Here is a 21,064-nt window from a genome sequence, read left to right as displayed (position 1 = left end):
AAAAATTAATTATTTGCTACGGTCTCAAGAAAAGTATGCCTCGTGACTTCTGATGTAAGCTAACAGTCTAGCTCGGACAAAACAGAAGCATCTAAGTGAGGGCAGTATAATTCATAAAGTTGTAGCTGATGTGAAATAATTTGATGTTCTCAACCGACACAACATTTGTGTGTGGGAAGCCAGTGAGGGATCACAAACTCTTACACTGTAAAATGTGAAAAGTTGATCTTACAATAAACAAATCTGGGAAACCGGCTGGACTCTAAAAAGGTAAGTAAATATAACCATTAGTCTTAAATTCAATTTACTTCATATCTACTTGTAAAGTTTACTTAAAATTTAACTGCATTTACTTAATTTTGTGAACTTAAAAATAGCAAGTATAATGAACTCGATCTTTCCAAGGGTTAGAAACTTAAATAATAATTGATCAGATTTATAAATAGCACTTCTCTAGACAGCTAAGGTAGTAGCCACATATGGGGAAGACTGACAGAGGCGTGGCTGCCATTCTGCCCTCCGACCACCACCTCAAACAATCCATTCATACAAGGCAAGGTGGGTGAAGTGTCTTGCCCAACAACCATGACACAGGTTACAGGGCGGAATCGAACCGCCATCCTTCTGATCATTGACCAACCTGCTCTACCACCTGAGCCACAGCCGCCCCGTAAAGTTTCCGGAAACTTCTCCTGCACTTCTCTACTGCACATGTGCACATGCTGAGCTCTGTGTTCAGTCCAGGAACAGAGTCCAGTTTACTCAAGTGTACTTAGTTTTATAACTCTTTAAGGAAAAATGACTACATACTCACAGTTCATGAGTTAAATGAACAGGACAATGAGAAATAAGTACAGTACACTAATGTGACTCAAGTAAGCATTGGCATTACCTTTTACTGGTTGAGTGGGTGCCTTCGTTAAGACGGTGGGGTCTTACGGTTGGCATTAAATGTAACACGCCACACCTACAGCTTCTTGTTCCAATACAAGTAAACTGCATTCTAAATGACGCTCTGAAGGGAAAAACACCTTCTGCTAGATTAGGTTTGTTTGCTACGTATCACAGACACATTTCTGATCGACTGTTATTGTATTGCTTTCAAACTGTCGCTACTTTTTGATCATATATCAGATGGGCGCGGGACTCATCTTCAAATAATTGTCTCCCAGCCTTTGGGTAAAAGTCCTGCTGCAGACTAAATTTCTGTATTTTAAGTGCTGGATAACAACAGTATAAAAGCAACACGTAAGATCAGACTGTTTCATTCAACATCAGTCTATTTGATTGCATAACTCGCACGGCCTACGTGTTTAAATTGCCAAACACAACCTTATTCATTCCCGTGCTACAAAAGAAAACAGCTATCAGTATTATAAAAGAACACAACTCAGATGAATAGGTGGAGGAGAACATTTTCTATTTGACTAAAGGCCTCAAAGCTGAAGCATAACCCAAATTCAGAATCAAGGCTGATGACTTTACACAGGTACCTTTTATATATTGGTGGTTTTGCTGTGAGCTACCATTTAAAGCTTTGTTGTAGCTCTCCAGCAACACAGAAGCCACTGCTGGTAGAACTTTTGAAGCATCAGAGTGGATATTTTTTTCTTTGACGTAGCAAGCTTTAAAAAAAAAAAAAAGTTTAAGCTGCTTGCTGTTAAACTCAGTACTGTAGTATATGTAAGACGGCTGCATAGACATTTTAAATCATTCCATAGCAGCTAATTGTCAGGTGTAGGTTTCGGATGCAGACAAACGTCGCTGTTCTTTTTGCACTCTTGATTTCAGAAGTCTCCCTTATGTTAAAGCGTGGCAAGTCACTAAAGCTGCTGCGTGAACGGAACAAGGAGGCAAGCAGAAAATTGTAGCTATTAAGTTAATTATATGGCTTGAGACAGGCAAGGCCTTCTGATGGTGTTTTACACAAAAGACTTGCTTTGAGTTGTCCGTCTGCTGATGTACGGGCACGCCGAACAATGAGGAAACACCGAGAACGCCAACACTGATCTTCTTTCTCCTTAAAATTACCTAATATTATGTGATTAAACTGAAATAATGTGCAGAGCTTCAGTTCGGAGCGTCTTTAGCGTAGGTCGGACCGGCTTTCTGTCCCACAGTGCCGCAAGTGGATTCATGCTGTAAAGCCATTTTCCCCTGATTGTTGCCAAACTGTTGTGAATTTCTTTCTGTAAAATGATTATACTTTCTTTACCTTTTGGAAGCGTCTAGCAGACACCCAGCAAAGCCACTGTGATTCAGAACCCGCAGGACCATTTACCTCCACTTTGTTTTTGCCCAACATTTAATGAAAACAGCCCTCACGCTGCGCTCAAACTCTGCCGGTTGTTATTGTGTGTATTAGGCTCTGCCGAGGCCGAGAACAGCAACAAACCGTTTCTTTCGGCTTGTGGGTGTTGCCTCAGACCTTAAATCATGACATGGTGCAGTCTGTCATGTAGCCTGAGGTAGAGTTTCACTAAAAGATGTAGTGAGATTGTTTTTTCACACAGAGAGCATCCCAACAGGATCTCTAGTCTATATCCAGCGCTTTCACTGCCTTAAAGAGCTGTGAAACTGTGGGACACGGGATGCTTTGAAGTTTCAAACAGCTAAATCAAATTGCGCTCTTTATCTCGTGCATTGCAAAACTGATGAGACTCAACAACAGATGGGTGACAAATTAATTGAAAAACCAACATAAAGTGTCTTGGTAAGGTGTGGGGCCACCAAGTGCCACCAAAACAGATGTTGGCATTGATTCTCCAAATCTCTAGAGGGACGAACACCATTCTTCCAGAAGATATTCCATCATTTAGTGTTTTGATGATGGTGGTGGAGGATACCGTCCAACACATCGGTCCAGACTTGGTGACTCATCAAATTCTGTGAAACCTCGTGCCCTGTGGATGGAGGTACATCCTGGAAGAGAGCACTCCCATTAGGATAGAAATGTTTCATCTCATTATAAAGGTAGGATTTTGTAGTGATTTGTGGTGATCCTTTCCTCAAAGGGAACAAGTGGACCCGAACCATGACAGAAAAATACCCCCCCAACAGCGTAACAGAGCCACCAGATCCTCTCCCTGTACGGGTCCACCATTCAGACCTGTACGGTTCTCTTGGTGTATGCCACTCGAGCAGTCGCCCACTTGTTGAAAACATGTGGAAGGATGACTCATCTGACTGTATCACTATTTTCTGCATAGACCAGTGTCTACGATTTCCACTGAACTCTCAATTGTGCATTCATCTTTGAAATGAGTGGTTTAAGCACTGGCAACCAACTATAATGTCTGTCTAGGTAGCCGTCAGTGAACTGTGGAGTCTGATCACATCCTGCACCGACATTCGTATTCACCTGAGGAAGAACTGCTTATAAAATGTGCACCACTGAACATAATCTCTGACCCTGTTTCCTGATGTCTTTCCTATGGATCTAAATGCACCTTCATCTCTGATCATCATCTCAGGATAATCATACATCGCTCTCTACCGGTCCCCTACATTCAGCCAGTATGTGGACTATCCAACCGGAGACAGTTGGTCTTGGACCTGCTGTGTTCGGACACCAGGATGAATATTAATTATTGTTATTTTCTTGTATTTTCTATATTTTTGGATGCTGCTGTGGCGTGTAAATTTCCCCCAATGGGGAATCAATGAAAAATATTCTATTCTATTCTATTCTATTCTATTCTATTCTGTTCTATTCTATTCAACAATCAACTCTTGTTCAAAGCCATTTACATATTTTCCGGTTGCCCTCTGTATACAAAATCAGCATTTTTATACGACAGAGCATGAGTTGATGTTAAATAATTACACTGTTTAATACACCAGCATCACAGCATCTGCATTCAAATGTCTTTCACTGAATTATTCAAGTTTTTCCTTCACTGACATCTATATGTAGGTGACAAACAAACTTTCGACCCTGAAACACACACTGTTCTTTGACCAAACAAGGCGGTTTTACGCAACACTGACTTCCGAAAGACTTCCAATGGCACAAATCCAATGGCATGTGCAGCGGCGCTTGCAACATCCTACCTCTTGCCGTCCTTCAGGAGCTCACCCCCTCTCCACCAGGAGATTGCGGCCCTGGGGGAAGCGTGGGGGCGACACTCCAGCACCACCTCGCCCCCCCTCTGGATCACTGTGGACTTCTTCACGGGCCGCCGGGTGAAATCAGGCGGGGAGGCTGAGGAAGAAACCCATGTTGAGGTCATTTGTCTCGCTTTGTGGAGAGGCAACAGCTGTGCATCAGCCAAAATGTCAAGTGCATCACCACCAATTACGGAAATTATATTTTGCCATCAGACTGGCTTATTGTATGAAATAATTATGGAAATGAAAGAGCGAGGCCACGGCTCAGTGAGGAGCTAGTTCAGTTTTTACTTATTTGCTTTCAGATAAGCAGGCCTTTCATTCCACCAGTAGCACAATCGTCAGACTGTATGTTTCTGCCTTGCCTCTGGTTCACCTCATTGTAAAGGACACACAAAACTGCTTACCGACAACCTTGAGCTCAGCACTGGCATAGAGGGATCCTTGTTCATTCTCCGCGACACACTGATACATGCCAGAGTCCAACAGACTAATCTTGGATATCGTCAGTTTACCAGCTTCCACATGCATCCGCCCCTGAAAATCACACAAAAACACATGTTTTCAGGAAATGTGGGCAGATTGTCTCTGTGTAACTCACTTTTTTGTTTCTTTTAATTAAAAATACCAATTGTTTCCTTCTGCCTTACCTCTGTAATTAGTGGCTGACCATTCTTTAACCATCTATAGGTGGGCCGAGGCTTACCAATGGCTTTACATTCCCACTGCAGGTTCGCATCAATAGCCATGTGGGCGTCTTTCAGAGTCTGGACCCATTGTAGATGTTCAACATCTGCAGAAAAGGCCAACGAGTATAAATATTTATGGGATGATTTCTGAGAATTAAACCCACAATTTAGGCTAACAACAGTTAGAGAGGGGAAGAAAATGGAATTAGGTGAGCAACTTGATATTTAACAGGGATTCTCTGTTGACCAACTTGAGTTTTGTAACTTTTTCCACCTAAGGTTTGGCGGGATTAGTTGCTCATTTGCATAACGTAATAAAAAAAGAAGGCCGACCTGAGTTCAGGTATGTGAGAGCTGCGCTAGCGGCTACTCTGAGGGCGAGCATTAGTGACTTGAACTTAACCTGAGCAGCAACAGGCAGGAAGTGGCAAATGATAAAAGGCTGAAGTGAAATGAGCTGTCTTTGGCTGATTGTAGGTCAGACACACTTTGGGCCATTTGCAGTGGTTTTCCTGTGCTTGCTGGCGACGCTGCTATTATGGTGTAAGCAGCGAGAGATGATGGCGCCTGTCCAAAGAGCTGAGCAGTCACATAGGACCTGATCTTTCTGATGTCATACAGCGAAATGACAGATGCAACACGTGAGAGTTAGTTTGTCATCAATCAGGATGGATTGATTTCAAACATATGTTGGAACAGGCTCAGCTATAAAAGTCGTACAATGGATACGGTGATGGAGCTCTTAGAATCATTACCATCATTTAAAGCACCAAGGAAAAAACTAAAAATGGCAACCAGTCAACTTGTAGTTTACATCTTTATCCATCCAGACTTAACCTTTGACCCTTTGGATGTACAATTTCATCACTTTATCATTTTATCCCATTACACATTTGGGCAGGGATGTCCAATCCTGGTCCTTGAGAGCCACAGTCCTGCATGTTTTAGATGTTTCCCTCTTCCAACACACCTGATTCAAATGATCAGCTCATCATCAAGCTCTGCAGAAGCCTGAAAACGATCCGTATCATGTGAATCAGGTGTGTTGGAAGAGGGAAACATCTAAAACATGCAGGACTGTGGTTCTCGAGGACCAGGATTGGACACTCCTGCATTAGGGTAATTAGTGCACGAACACTTCAGTTATGACCCAAAACTTGTGACCCTAGATCTGGATCACCAAAATGCATCCTTGAGTCCACTTGGATTCTGTGCAAGATATAATGTAGTTCCCTCCAGGCGTTCCTGATGTGTCACGCTCACAAGAATGGGATGTACGGACGGACAAACAACCCGAAAACATAATGCCTCCAGCCACAGCTGTCACTGGCACGGAGGCATTAAAAAAAACCCGAATGAGTGCCTTAAAAAAGCAACTGAAAAGATTGGTAATGAATCATAGGTAGACTTCTGGCTACTCTGATTCATAACAGAATTCTAGACAACGGGGACTTTCATTTTATTGCCTGTTATTTAAAGTAAATGTAGTTTTCATTCACTTTTGATTAGCATAATCACACGAACCTGCTCGAACTTTGTCTAATAATGAACTCGGGGTAAAACTCTGACAGCCAAGTCAAATCAGCAATCAGCTCCACGGTCTGTTATCTGAGGACTCCCGTCCATCCAGGGCTTGTCTGAGCTTTTATCGCCAGCAGGTTCCGCGACTGAAATGTTTTTTTGATCAGCTTCGGCTCATTTAGAATGCTGCTGCTTCCAGTGCTGCGCTGTAAAATAGGAGTCTGATATATCTCTATACTGAATGAACCCTCTCAGGTTACTCAACGCTGCTCCAGTTCAAAGTCACTAAACGCCGCTTCTCGAACTTTTAGAACATACAAAGCTTGACCGGTTGGACTTGTTCCCTTCCACCTTCAGTTGAACCTTAAGCTCTAATTATTTTAAACTTGGACTATCTTTTGATTTCTTTTAAATGGTTTTCATACTTTTCATGTTTTTTTAATTGACTCTCCTGTTTGAATGCCGTCTCCTTTTAAGCACCTTGATTTATGGATGAAATGTGCACAGCTTGGTGTCAACAAGCCTTTACAAGTTACAAACTTTAGCACCACTGATGTCAAACTACATGCCTTAGGATCCAAACACATTAAAAAAAATTACATTATACAAAAAATTCCAAACCTAATTCGGAGACGGATGTCCACCTTGTTCTTATCATTAAGAAAAATATCTTACTCGGTGTAACATCAGAAAGATCAAGTTGTATCCCATCATCACATAGAGCAGGTGAGACGGTGACTCATCTCTCTGCTGTTGTGAATATTCATTAAGGACGGGGCTTTCCTAAAACATACAAATGACTCATTCGATAGCTTGAAGCCGCTGCTTTTGATTCTACGAAGCCGGCAGAAGTGTCCTGACTTAGATCTGATCTCGTTTGTTGTACTTTAAGCCACTCACTTACAAAAAAAAATATTCAATATGACAGGAGAGATTTTAAACATGATCCATACCAAAAAAAATAAATTAAAATGAAGTTTTCCTGCAGATTATCATTATACTTCTGTTTCATATTGAGGAAATATTTCTTTAGGCAGACCAAATAATAAAGCACTTTTTACCCCTCAAATTCAATTACTACATAATTCTCCAAGCACTGGATAATAAATATTGCTGAAAAAAAAAAAAAAGCCAGCAATTATCTCCATTGAACAAGAAGCAAAATGTTACATCTCTCTTACTGTGGAATATAAGTTGCCCTCTGGCAACGTTTCGTCCTCTGCTGTTTTCAGCTACACACTCGTACACGCCGGCATCCTCTGGGCGAAAATATGGAATTTCCAGAACCCCGCTGGAGTGGTTGATTTTAATCTTGCCAGGGAGTGGGTTTCCATCAGCTCTTCTCCATGAGATGGAAGGCACAGGGCTGCAGAGGTCACACACAAAAGGTCACACCGGCCACATGCTCCCGCTCACGCCGGCCAGACGGACTGCTGCCGTGTTTGTCGTAACAGAGGCGGTGATTTCCACAAATGAGGCAAAGTGCTGTTTCTGACACTTACTTTCCTAAGGCGAAGCATTCCAGCTTCACTGATGATCCTTTGGAGACGTGAAGGGTGTCGGGAAACTGAACCTCGATCTTTGGCTCGTATTCGCCCATCACTGCTGCAGGAACAGAAACAGCAAATCACAACACAATACGAGGGAATGCGGTTCCTGTAATTTACACTGGATGCGCGAGCGGTGGCGTAGACGACTCTGGCACGGAGCGAGCGTACGTGTCGACGCCATATACAACAGAGTTTGGCTTAGCGGATGGATGAGATTGGATTACACATCTGCCTCAGCTCAAATCTGAAGTGGTACACATAAATGGTCCTAATGGGGTTTAGCATGGGTGGCGAGCTCCTCGCTGTGTGTGCGCCTGCATGTGTTTTTGTCAGCACGGACTTACATTTCTCTTTATGTAAATGTGTGCCTTCATGCACGTATGGAAGGTTTCCTTTCTCCTACAGAACCCCCACATAGTTCAGAGGTTTTGGGAAAAAAAACCTCACTCGGACGGAAAAGCAAAAACAGTGTCACGCTCGAGACAAGCGATTTATCTCGCGGCCTTTCCTCCGACAGCAAGCGTCAGTTCAGTGCGCAAGATAAGCGGGAGGCGGAGTGAGGATGCCTACCGTCCCTCCTCACCACCACGGGGGTCGGAGAGCTGAACACTGTGGCGTTGGTCATCATGTTTCTCACTGCACACGTGTAGTTTCCCGCGTCGGAGGCTTCAACTTTGGCTATGTACAAGTTGCCCGTCTTCTGAGAGATAAAACGACGGGCGTCCTGTTGCAGGAAGCTGCGCTGTCCGTTGAAAACCCATGAATATTTGATCTCTGGGAGGGGGGAAAAAAAAAAGAACAGGTTATGAACTGTGGAGATCTTATAGCAAATGCATTTTGGGATATGTGATTTCTCTTCCAGAAATAAAGATCTAAAATTACTTCAAAAGGATAATGGTAGGGATATTTAATATTTTTCCTGTTTGTCAGCAAATCCCAAGAAAACTGATAATAAATTGAAGCTATGCATCCAAAGCCTGGCTATTTAAAGGGACGGTGAAATGGCAGACTGTCCTGAGATTCTTTTAGGTAAAGAGACTTTGTGGGCAGAATATTAAACACAAGAGGGACTAAATTTAATCATTCAGATTTGATTGTTTTTTCACCTGGCATGCAAATACACACCTGTATAATACTTCTACTATAACAAACAAATAGTCAATCATGGTTTTTTTTGTTTTTTATTGATTTAATATGTGTTTCAGAGGGTTAGCTAATTTGATTAAATGCATTTGTGGACTCACCCCAAGGACAGAAGTCATCAAAAATATATATGTTTAAGAAATTTGAAAATAAATACCAAAAAAAGAAAGATATTCTCAAACATATTTGACCTATAACAAGTTATAATCAAACAATTACCACAGTTACATAGGATTAGAACATGTATGTAAATGAATGCATGAGCCCCATTTTTGCACTAAGTTCCTTTATTACAATGAACACAGGAGCAGTAGTTTGTTTAAAGTCAGTCCCACATGCATCTGTAAATACTCACTGTGTATCAATGCACATAAAAATAATAAATGTCCACATGGTTTTCTTTGAGAAGCAAATGGTTAAAAAAATAAAAATAAAACAAAGAAACAGTTCCCACATGTTTTGGAACATTATTTCCCCCCTTATTTAAACTGAAAGTATTCATTTATGTGCCATTTTTAAAGATTGATGTCTTCAATAGGACTGAATTGACTTGGGACTGATCGCCACGGGGAGGCTGGGGTAGGTAGAAAGCGTTGAGGAATGGCCTAAGGTTGTGTTGACACATACAGTAAATAACGAGGCCTCTTCGTTTTTGAACTGGATGGCTGTGCTGCTCAGCAAGGCTGCCGTCGCAAGGGGCTAAAGCAAAACAATGCAGAGCCAGCCTGAGTAAAAGTTGAACCTGGCGCTGGAACTTTTGTGACGACGCCACGCAACGCCCTGCAGCGATCGAATGCATGCAGTCGTGCATTTCTGTAAGAGTAATGTGTTGTAAGAAAGCTGTCTCGACGGTGATTTAACCAGAGTGTTTGGTTTGAATGGTTAGTTTGACAGCGTTGGTTTAGGTTGTTTTAATGGGATTCGCTGTCATGAAGAAACATATAAATTAGCTTCAGGCTTCTTTTGAGAATATGGAAGACAGAGTTTGGATACAACCCATCCATCCATTATCTATACACCGCTTAATCCTCACAAGGGTCTGGAGTCTATCCCAGTTGACTCAGGGTGAAGGCAGGGGACACCCTGGTCAGGTCACCAGTCTATCACAGGGCTACACTTAGAGACAGACAACCAAGCACACTCACATTCACACCTACGGACAATTTAGAATCACCAATTAACCTCAACATGTTTTTGGACTGTGTGGGAGGAAGAACCCGGAGAGAACCCACGCTGCACGGGGAGAACATGCAAACTCCATGCAGAAAGATCCCAGGTGTCCTCACTGGGACGCCAACCGGCGACCTTCTACTGTGAGGCAACAATGCTAACCACTGATCCACCTTGCAGCCCACTATAGTAGCAAAATAACCATTTTATTTAGGTACCATCATATGCAAAACTATAAATACTAATAAAGTACTTTTTTTTCTGTTTTACAAATACTGAAAAGGTTGTGAGATGTTAAATGCATCATTACACTTTCTTCTTGTCATTATTGGATATGTGTAGAAACTATGAGAAATATGAAGCCCTCTCAGTATTTGTAAAAAGAAAAAAAAAAAGGACTTTATCAGTATTTGTAGCTTTGCATACGGTGATACCTAAATTAAACTGATATTTTGATACAAACTCCACGCAGAAAGATTCCGGTGCCCCCACCGGGACGCAAACCGGCGACCTTCTTGTTGCGAGGCAACAGTGCTACCAACTGCACCACCTTGCAGCCCCATATTGTGATATGTGATATTCATTTAAAAGACAAGAGTGACTTCATTTGATCTATCACACTAGTAGTGAATGATAAGAATGCTCCTGTATACTGTATAGGTGTACAGCACACACATGCAGGAAGAGAATGAGAGAGAGAGAGAGAGAGAGAGAGAGAGAGAGAGGGCCAGAGATATCTGCAGGGACTGCAGAATGAACTTGGCTATTAGTGCAGGCCTCCTGTATCAGACACATGACATTCTGCAGTCAGCCCTTTTGACTGGGCAGACGGTAAAAAGTCCCACTCGCTTCCTTGAGGGAAAACAGTGAATTAAAATCATTACAAGGAAAGTCAGGGCAGAAACTGACAGACCTTTCATGATTAGGGACTATCAGAGACTGGGTCTGTTTAAGAGCTGCAGTCTCACAGCAACAGAGGACTTGCAGGCACATAATCTCATGTCCTCTGACAGAGTTTAACTCTCAGCTGCAGCTCCTTTTAGGCCATTTACCAATTGATTGCTCAGAAAGCTTCACATGGTCTCTTTTTTTAATAAGGTGCATCGCTGTATTCCTCAAGTGGTGCATCAACAAGCATTTAAAAAAAAAGAAGCTTTAAATCTTGTGGCAGAAAAAAAAACAAAACACAAAAACTCCCAATGTTTTGCATCATTTTTTTCAATTGTACCACACTCACGCCAGCATTATCTTGTCGTGCAAATCCCATCAAATGTGCGACAATGCTCTGCTTAAGAGGAAAAATAAAGAGATGCAGGATTTTATAGGGGGGAGGAAGGAGGGAAGGCTGGAGGGCAAATTGCTAAAGTGTGGAATCCCACGTGGCCTGCAGGATTCAGCTGGAAACAGAGAGCGGAGAAAAGGCTGGTACGCTGGCGTGAAATTGTGCTGGTGGGCACCGAATGGCTTGCAGGAGTGCGGACCACTTTGAGGGTCTGCTAATCAGCAGCATGCAGACACATGAGCCGACTCGCAGCTGTGCCACAGGATAAACGCTCCCGCGACCACAGCAGCCACCAGCAGCCTTTATTACTCAACAGATAACCTGCCCACATCCGGGAGAAAAAAAATAAAATATAAAAAAATGACAGTTGGGGGAAGTGGAGCGCCGGAGACTTTATAGATGACAGCGTGGTCACAGATCATATGGGCGAGAAAAGTGAGCTCAAGGGCGAGGCTATGAACTATAGATGTGAAGCCATGGGGGTTTGGGCAGGTAGGACGGTGGCTGATCATAAAAAAAAAAAAAAGTTCCCTGTCTGACAGATAAGGAGAAGTGAGTGGAAAACAGTGTGTCAGAGTTCGAAAGGAAGAGCAGCAGAGAGAAAAGGTGGGAAGGTATAAAAACAAAAGAGACACAGCAGTGTTACGGGGAGATAATAAGCAGCGGAGTGAGGAACAATAAAGACTGCTGAGGCAAGCAGGAGGGTGAAACTACAGCAGACGATGCACAAGAGTTAGGACAGTACCTCCGTAATGGGGTGGCGGACCGCAGAGCAGAACCACGGCTTGACCCTCCCTCACCGACACCGTGTTCCTTGACTTCCTGCTGAAGTTCTGCAGAACTGTTGAATTTTTAAAAAAAAAAAAACAACTTTTCAGGCCGGCTGTAATAACTTTATACCAAACTGTGCTATCGAGGGACACGCTTTTTCATTTTGCAGAATACATCCCCCGCCCGCTCACACGAGTCAAACCCCGACATCCGCCTGTTAATATCACAGCACGCGCAAGAGATCAGGCAGAGGGCGAACCAAAATGCACCCTCACTCAATCCAGCTTTAGAGATTACTTTCACCTTTAATTAAATGCCGCTGTGCTGCGTGAGAGAATAAACAGTGAGAAGACATATCAATCCCAAAGTCTTCAGAAATACTGCCAAGTCCCAACAGGGATCAAGCAAATATCAGCAGTGGTCAAATCAGCACTCGACTGATTAAAAAAATCCCCTCAGTTACCAAGACGTGGAGTCTTCATTCCTTCTGGTATTCCACTGGCGCTGGAGGCGAGTATGAAGAGGTTGATGTTCATTCAGAAAGTAAAATACAGCAAAAAAAATCTCCCAATGGCCAAGAGCAAACAAGAAATGGCACCGACAGTATTTTACCAGCTCGATGTTTAATGCAGTTTTAAAGGGATAAATTTTACCCAATGATGATGCTTATTGAAACATGAGGATCACTCGCTAGCTGTTTATAAAATATGGAAGTAGCGACCAATGTTTGACTTCTTTTTGCAACCAGAAGTGTCGCCCCCTCCTGGCTGTTTGGAAAAAAATTATAGTTGAAGGCTTTTCCGAGATGGCTTCTGTTTTTAGACCCAGAAGAGGCATCATTCTTTTTAGAAAGTGGATCACCAAAGTCTTCTTGTTCCTAGCAACTGTGATATTTTAAACTTCTTAGCAGCTAATAGCTGTTGAGATGTTTTACTTTGGACAAAAATGGTAGAAAGACCAACCAGCATAGACTGTATAAAAGATGGACGTAGCAACCGGCCCCGAAAAATGAAGCCAACCCGAAAGTGTCAAAAACCTGCAATATCACTACGTCCACTAGCTGCTGGCTCCACAAAGCCCTGGCTCCCATAGACTTGAATTGGAAAAGAAGTGATCACAGATCACGAAATACTGCATTCCTACAGCTCAGGATTTGTTTAAAATTTGTTTTCACGGTCAAGTCCAGAGATCAGGTGGCCAATCTGAAAATAAATCAATACTGAATTTTTTAAAAATCGTCAACATTTTGGGGGGCAAGGGGCGTGGCTGGCTTGATTGACAGTCGGCAGCGACCATACAGACGAAGCGAGCAGAAGGCGGTAAATGTGGGCGGGCAGAGAGGGCCCGCCTCTCAATCCGTCTGACCAATCGCTGCTCCTATGGCTCCGCCCCCCTCCGACGATTTTTGCGTCACTGGCTCCAAAAATCCAAGATGTCAACCAGGAAGTAGCAAAACCCTGGCTTCATTTTCTCAGTGCAGAAACCAACGGGTGACGTCACGGTAGCTACGTCCATCTTGTATACAGTCTATGCCAACTAGCCAGCACTGCAACAGAAAGTCAAGGTGGGATTTTCATGTTCTGTCCCACAAGGGGGAAATCTTAATTTGACATCCCACAAACATTTATATATCTACACTAAAAATCTAACTTCTGGAAAGTGATGTTGGGTGTCCTGCTTCATGTGTAAAAAGTTAGGGGATGGTAGTGTTTTAAAAAAAGCAATCCAAGATCACTGTTTACAGTATTTAATCAACAGCCTTCCCATAAGATGTTTGTAGTTTAATTTGGTTAAAATCACAACATTTTCAGTGACTTATCGCTACTGTTGTAGTGGATGTCTCTGGAAAGCAACCTACAAGAACTCATGCTTTCATAGTAATAGTTGATAAATGAGAGATTGCTTTGTTATAATAAATTAACTGGAGCAGAGACTAGCTGAGATGTGAAATCACGTCTATTTCTAGAATCATACCGAACTAACGAGGTAAGTGAGAGCCGGAGTCTGTTAATTGAACAATGAAATATAATCTACAACAATTCTGAGTATCAACTAACCATATTCATAAGGAAAACTTTTAAATGAATCATGTCTTTGAGTTTTCTTTTGCATTAAACAGAGTATGTTTGGTGTTACATAGGCCAATTAAGCTAACTGCTTCATCAACCCATTGAAGCTGTGATTGGCCCGACTCTAAACTATTTAGTCACACGCAGCATCACAACAAATCAAAGCAACAATATGCAAACTAGAAGAAAATCTGCATAAGAGTCTACTCACATGCAAACTGGACTTTGGCCTCCCTGCTGACGACCGTCCCAAACGTATTGGCGGCGATGCACTGATACACTCCTCCGTGATTGATGACATGAGGGTTATTGATCAACAGGTTCCCCTCCACAAGGCTGTAGTTCAGATCTGAGTCTGTGTTTATATCTTTCCCATCCACTTTCCACCTGCAGATACAATAAATCACGCTCACTATTTTTCTGCTGAGGGCTCCCTTCACAGCCAGGTTTGTAAACACTGAGATGAAAATTAAAGTTTAATTCTTCCATTGAATACCTAGAAAAAAAACACAGTGACACACCTGCCCACTTCTAAAGAATGGCAAAGGTGGTGATGCTGCACACTGTATAGATAACCATAAAAACACTTACCTATAATGCGGAGGCGGGTTCCCCTTTGCCTTGCAATTAATAAACACTTGCTTATCACCAGTGCTCATTGGGAAAATACTATCACTGGGCTCCTGGGTGAAGACAGGACCGTGACGTGTATTCTCTGTGTCAAAAAAAACAACAACATAGCAACACAGCTAGTGACACTGAATTAATGCAAAAAGAAATCAGTCAGCGCTGAGGACACTGTATGTCAACTCTACACCTTTTATAATTACCTGCCAACGCGGCTCTTGGAGCAGATTCTGCATTTAATAAACCCTCTCGTGCACATGTCACGAGGCTGATAATACATTATGATGAGAGTGCAATTAACCAAAGATAACCCTGTAGCATATTACTAACTGGCACATTGTATGCCGTCTGCAAGCCGTGAAGTCGTCTTTTTATTTTCCCGCCTACAGTCGGAGAGTTCACATGGACGGAGGAGGTTTTATTAGTGTAAATACATATGCGGCATAAACACACTTAAGCGTACACGGGGTTACAAGGTGGGGGGGAAAAAAGAAATATTATTATTGCACTAATGGCTTGAACCTTCTCACTAAAACATAATCAGTTTACAATAACAGTGGCAGGTATGAGTTGAAATTCTTAGTAATTGATATGTGAAAACAAAATACACACAATCCCTGTTACTTATTGTCTTTTCCTGTCATTTTTTCACATTTGAGGAAAAATTGTTTAGTCAAAATATTGAACAATAGTGAACTTTTTGTTTGATCAATGGGTTTTTTTCTGGCTGGAAATGTTGGCAAAGTCCATTTTTAAAGATATAAATTGTTTTTAAATGGAAATTGTCAGCGTTAATATTCCAAGCTCAATGTTTTACCCGCTTTTTGTCATTTGTTTATGTCCTTTCCAGCCAGAAGAGGCCTATCATGCCAATAAGAATTAACTTATATGTGGATCAGAATCAACACACAATCATAATTCATAATGACAAAACAAAAACATGTTTTTCAGAATATTTGCCAATTAAAACAAAAAAAGAAAATAAAAAAAAAGTTAGTTAAAATCTTTCATCAGATCCTTTGCTGTGGAGCTCCAAATTGTGGTCAATTTAATCTTTATTGAAATCCACTTTTGGTAAACTAACTTGAAGTAGTTTAGAAAGGCGTGCTCTTATGTATATATAATCCCATGTTTCTCTAGTTCAAGAACCTCTTTCTAGACCTCTGTGATAAAACTGTGGCGAGGCATATACCAGGGCGAGAATATAAAACTATTTCTAAAGCTTTCAGTTTTTTCCCAGGAGCGCCATGGCCTAAATAAATGTGAAATGGAAGAAGTTTGAAATCACCAGGACTCATCTAACCAAACCGCAAGTCGGGACCTAAACACAGAGGTGACCAAGAATCCAGCAGCCATTGCAAACAGGGCTCCCAGAGTCATCTGCTGAAAGGATTACTATCTTAGCAGGACTCCATCAATCAGTATTTTATGGTGGAGCTGCAAGATGGAAGCCCCTCTGGGTGAAAAGCACGGCAGCCCGCTTGGAGTTTGTCCAACTGCATTTAAAGGCTTACGAAAGATCCTCTGGTGTGATGAGTCAAAACCTGAACTATTTAAGGAGAACACTTTATCTGGTGAACACAAGGCGCTGCTCATCGCCCGCTAATACCATCAGTACGGTGAAGCACGGCGGTGGTAGCATCATGCTATTCGAGTCCTGCTGAGGCTATTTTGAATAAAAGAAAATGAAGCAACCAAATGCAGAGAAGAAAATCTGGCAGGGAGATTAAGATAAGCTGCACAAATCTAGGGGCGCAAAGCCTGGAGACACTTAGGGCCAATATGTGCTCCCTGCATGGGAACAAATGACACAAATTTTACTATCCACCCAAATTCGGAGAGGGTCAGCACCAACCATTTGAAGCCCAAAATTTGCAATTGTGTATGTGCAAGGAAACAAATGGTGCAGAAAACAAGATTCTAGATCATCCATACCTTTTACAGTTCATCACTGAAAGAGCTGTAATTGAAGTAGTCGCTGCAGGACTTTGGAGGAGCTTTCCAACGACACCCAAACACAGTAGGGAAGTTCTCCAGAAACCCTGCGCTATGTCGACCTACTCAGAACACCTCTCGAATATTCACTGACACTGTCGTACGGCATAATCTATAACCACCTGTTAAAAACTGCTCTGTGTGGTTTCCTGTGTTTGACATTAGGGGCGACGCAACCGTCTGTGCAGGGCGGCACGGACCTATTGTAGTCGGAACAGAACCGCATTCAAAGTCTGAATGCACTCGGACGCAAAAAAGCACGAACTGACCCCAAAGAAAATCCAAGGCTGTGCTGGTTGGCAAAGGAGCTCCTACAGAGTGAGGAACTAAAGGTCTGAATGCTGCTAGAAACAAGGGTTTGATTTGCAAAAAAAATTTCTAAGAACATGTTTTCACTTTGTCGGGTTATAGAGTGAAAACAAAATGTCAGTTTTATTATTTTTAATTTAAAACTACGACACTGCATATGCATAGAATCTAAATCACACGAGCTCCATTACACGTCAAGAGTAATTAGAAAGATTGCCAAGTGAGCCAGCTTGCTAATTTAGTTATGCTTTATTCCATCATTATTTTAATGCAAGTAGGATAACTCGGTTAAGGTGTTTACACGAGAGCTGCAGTAGCCAGAGCAGCGCCTTACTCTGGTTACAATCCAATTAGCGGAGAGCCTGCAAAAGCTGTTGTTGTCTACACGCGTGTTATTCGAGCATGTGTGTCTGCTCCGTCAAGCTTGTTGTTTTGGTTTTGCTCCAGCCAAACTATCAATACACGGGAGTAATTAACCGATGTTGCACTAATTACTCCCGTGAAATCTAACGTTTCTTCGATAAGTGCGCGCGGACACACACTGGTGCCCATCCTGCCTTCGCTCTGACAGCCGCCTGCCATGCGCCGAGCTGCACGCCAATGCTGTTCTTGGTTAATTTTTCTTTTCTGTGCACTTGAGAGGATGAGATACTTTTTTTTTTTTTTTAAATACGTGTCCATAACCTTGACTAGGACAAAGAGTGCTACCTCCCACATCATCATCATCATCATCATCCTAATGAGAGTGGGAGTCTTTGCCTCAGGTAAGGGCCTTGTTTCCCCAGCCTCTGAGGGAGGTGCTTCATTTTTTTTTTTTTTTACCCTGGTTGCAGTGTCCTTTAAATTAAACAAATTAATGAACCTTTAATAGTCGGGCTATTTCACCTGGGAAATAATCGTGTGGTTTATGCTTGAGAACAGACCTGCCCTGTAAACACACCGACTGGACCGACCGAACGCACACATGAACGCCCACACACACACATACAAATTACACCTAATTAGGTTTCATGGGAACGCATGCAAATGTGTAGCAAGAACGGCAGAGCGTGGGCATCGCCCTCTCCGTTCTCTCCGTGATACGCCCCGGTGAAAACGCTGACATTAGACGGGATGCTAAATCAATGGAGATGGAAGCATAAATAACAACAACAATAGAGCCCCACTCCATATGCTGTCTAAATTTAAATGTATTTGCTTGATGACTTGTAAACGGTCGGCTTGAGTCGCGCCGGCAGTATATCCCTCAAAATCGACATTAAATCTCCCGGGCTGCACAAGTTGGCGTATCCGGACGTAAAGTGGGAGCTCTTAGTGAGATTTTAATGCCTTAGCTGTAACTCATGCAGGTATTAGGAAGCTAAAGCCTAATGTTATCCCGCTTTTCTCTCAGCAGGGGAAAGAGCATCTGGGCGCACTGTAGATCTATATTGTTGAGGAGCGCCGGATAAACGAGCGTTAAGAAAAGAGTTAGCGGTGGGTTTTAACAGCGCTCGGCCGTATTTCATGCAAGTGGCAGCAGCTGGACGTAAAGCAGGAAGATTGCATAATAAAACAGGGGAAGGCATAAAAGGCGAGAGACAGTGAGTTCACCCTGATGTGTTAGTTTCTCTTCAGGTGTAACTCCAACAGTGAGTCACGTCGTGAGTCAGAGGCGCTCTGAGGAGAAGATGTAAACTCTGGTTGCAGATCCAGTTGCGATCTAAATGTCAATAATAATAATAGTCAATCTGAACATCGATGCCAGTTCGACTCTACCTTGCTTAAAAACACTGAATCCAAATGTCTAGCAATGTGGGTATGTGTTATGAAATACTCCAGTGAAATCTTTAAACTACGTTTTTTTATCACAAACTGGCTGCAGAGATACAAAAAAAGCTACTAAAATGACGATCCCTTTAGAGGCTGCTATCACTTCCTTTTGAAATGAAACGATAACCAGAACACGCATGAAGAATGAGGCAGACTCTCCCCGTGAGAGACGTATGCATATCAGGTGTGTCATGAAAGGCGACTTGACTTGGCATCTCACCAGCAAGGCACTCTTTGAGTGACAGAAGGATTAACAGTTCCCATGGCAACAACATCTTCATTTTCCAAGGTCAAAGAGTCTCCTTCTTCCCATCCAGTTGCCAGAGATGTGGAGAATATTTTCCCGGGCACAACCGCTCCTCCGTTTGGCTCTGGAAGAAAAGGAGGGCAAATGAGCAGTGTGGAGATGAGGAGATGCAGTCTGCATCAAGCCTTCTGGGATAAAAAAAATTTCTAAAAAAGGCTGGAACTTGTGGAAAATCGGTGAGCCATTAATAATTCATTCAACCAAATAAAATCCCATGCCGAAGGGCCAGCTAGCAGCTGATACTGGGGAGCTGATATTTAGTGTATACATACTGCTGCTACACTATCTCCCAGGAGCAAGTCAAGCAAAAAAAAAGAAGAAGCTTGCAGCAGCAGCAGCAGCAACAGATGAGCAAAGCATCCTGCCAAAGGTAATGTTAAGCTTTCTAAAAACTGTTGGTTTAACATATTTACTCTGGCAAAATATGCGATTTGTTCAGCGTACAGAATTCATCACAGAGATTACTAATGAATGAAGACACAAACTGAGCTGAAGAAGGAAGATTAAGACAGCTCGTCTTCCAGGGATCACCGTGCCAGGAACTATCGCCATTAACGCCTAGACCTAGAAAATGAGGCTTTTCTTATTTGGCCAACCCTGTCAAGTAACATTACAAGTAATAATCCTGTAACAACACATAATACTTCTGTCTGTATTTTTAACTTCTGAGCCCCATTCTTCAAAGCTTCTATAATGGAGGGTATTTAAATAGTAGCTCAAATGTCTGAAAGCGTCACAGAATTATCACTATTCAAAGAGCATTTCGGCATATTATGTAGGTTTAAAAGCCCATAATGTCGCTGTTTAGGCTTTCTGCTCTCATCAGCTCCATTTTCCAGACACAGCAGGGAGCTCTTTCCAGCAACTAGTTCGGGAAAATATTTTTTTCAGCCGTATTTTTTTACCTCAGGTGTCGGTAGGCTGAAAAAGACGACTTCTAATGAACGCTGCTCCGTCTGTGCCAGTCGTGCAAATAGGCACGTGTTTGCTAAATATAATAACTACATGTCAGTAGTTTGTTTACAGCTTGTTTTCACTGCCCTGAAAAACAGTTAATGCAGGTTTTAAGACGAGCACAGTGTTGTGTGGAGTAATGATTTAAAGCTGTGTAAACACAGCCTGACATCTTTTTGACATGCTATTAGTGCATGTGGTGAAAGAAACAAGACGGATATACCCATGACTGTATGTGTGTTTATTCGCTTCGCACGGGATGTTCTTTTTTTTTACACGCTTTTCTTCGGCTCGGTACAAAACCAAACACTTTCTCTCGCAAAAGTTTCCCGAAACATGAAAGCGTGCTTCTCAGGCAGAACCTGGAAAATAAGGCGGCATCTTTGTGATTTATGGATGTTTAGTTAAACACTGGGGACAATAGCGTCCTTAAAGTGGCGCTGAACCTTAACACACGTGCGTCATGATCGCCGTGCATGTTCAGATTTGACTGAGTTGTGACTCAGAAATGTGAGTGCGGTCACTGATGCAAATGGCAGCACACCGAGGGCTTTAAAGTACCTTATTTGCCTCCGTGAGCTGTGTGTCACAGCGAGGGATGCAGCCGCCACTGCTGACTGTGTTAATAAGGAATCAAATCAGCCGGCCGGACTGTGATAACAAAGTTTGCGTTGTTTTCAGAGCAACGGCACGCGCCTGACCCTTTCACCCTGTCACCACACTGGATATTTGCATCTCTATTCTGGGATGTAAAG

The 21,064-nt window shown here is 42.5% G+C and overlaps 1 protein-coding gene across 1 annotated transcript in view; it reads right to left on the bottom strand.

Annotated features, from left to right (window-relative positions):
- Positions 1-19,329, bottom strand: part of cntn6 (contactin 6) — a gene marked incomplete at its 3' end in the record, with an annotated part of 75,124 nt that extends 55,795 nt beyond the window's left edge. The window contains exons 1-10 of the mRNA XM_008281354.1: positions 19,269-19,329; positions 14,897-15,020; positions 14,517-14,692; positions 12,211-12,306; positions 8,441-8,644; positions 7,823-7,925; positions 7,502-7,686; positions 4,761-4,903; positions 4,518-4,647; positions 4,054-4,204 (exon numbers count right to left, since the gene is read on the bottom strand). Coding sequence (XP_008279576.1) covers positions 4,054-4,204; positions 4,518-4,647; positions 4,761-4,903; positions 7,502-7,686; positions 7,823-7,925; positions 8,441-8,644; positions 12,211-12,306; positions 14,517-14,692; positions 14,897-15,020; positions 19,269-19,329 — 1,373 coding nt within the window. The remainder of the gene's footprint in view (positions 1-4,053; positions 4,205-4,517; positions 4,648-4,760; positions 4,904-7,501; positions 7,687-7,822; positions 7,926-8,440; positions 8,645-12,210; positions 12,307-14,516; positions 14,693-14,896; positions 15,021-19,268) is intronic.
- Positions 19,330-21,064: the final 1,735 nt, after the last annotated feature.

This window comes from Stegastes partitus, unplaced genomic scaffold (genome assembly GCF_000690725.1).
Source record: "Stegastes partitus isolate 25-593 unplaced genomic scaffold, Stegastes_partitus-1.0.2 Scaffold231, whole genome shotgun sequence".
NCBI classification, from domain to species: domain Eukaryota; kingdom Metazoa; phylum Chordata; class Actinopteri; family Pomacentridae; genus Stegastes; species Stegastes partitus.
This window is presented reverse-complemented; position numbering and strand designations above follow the sequence as displayed.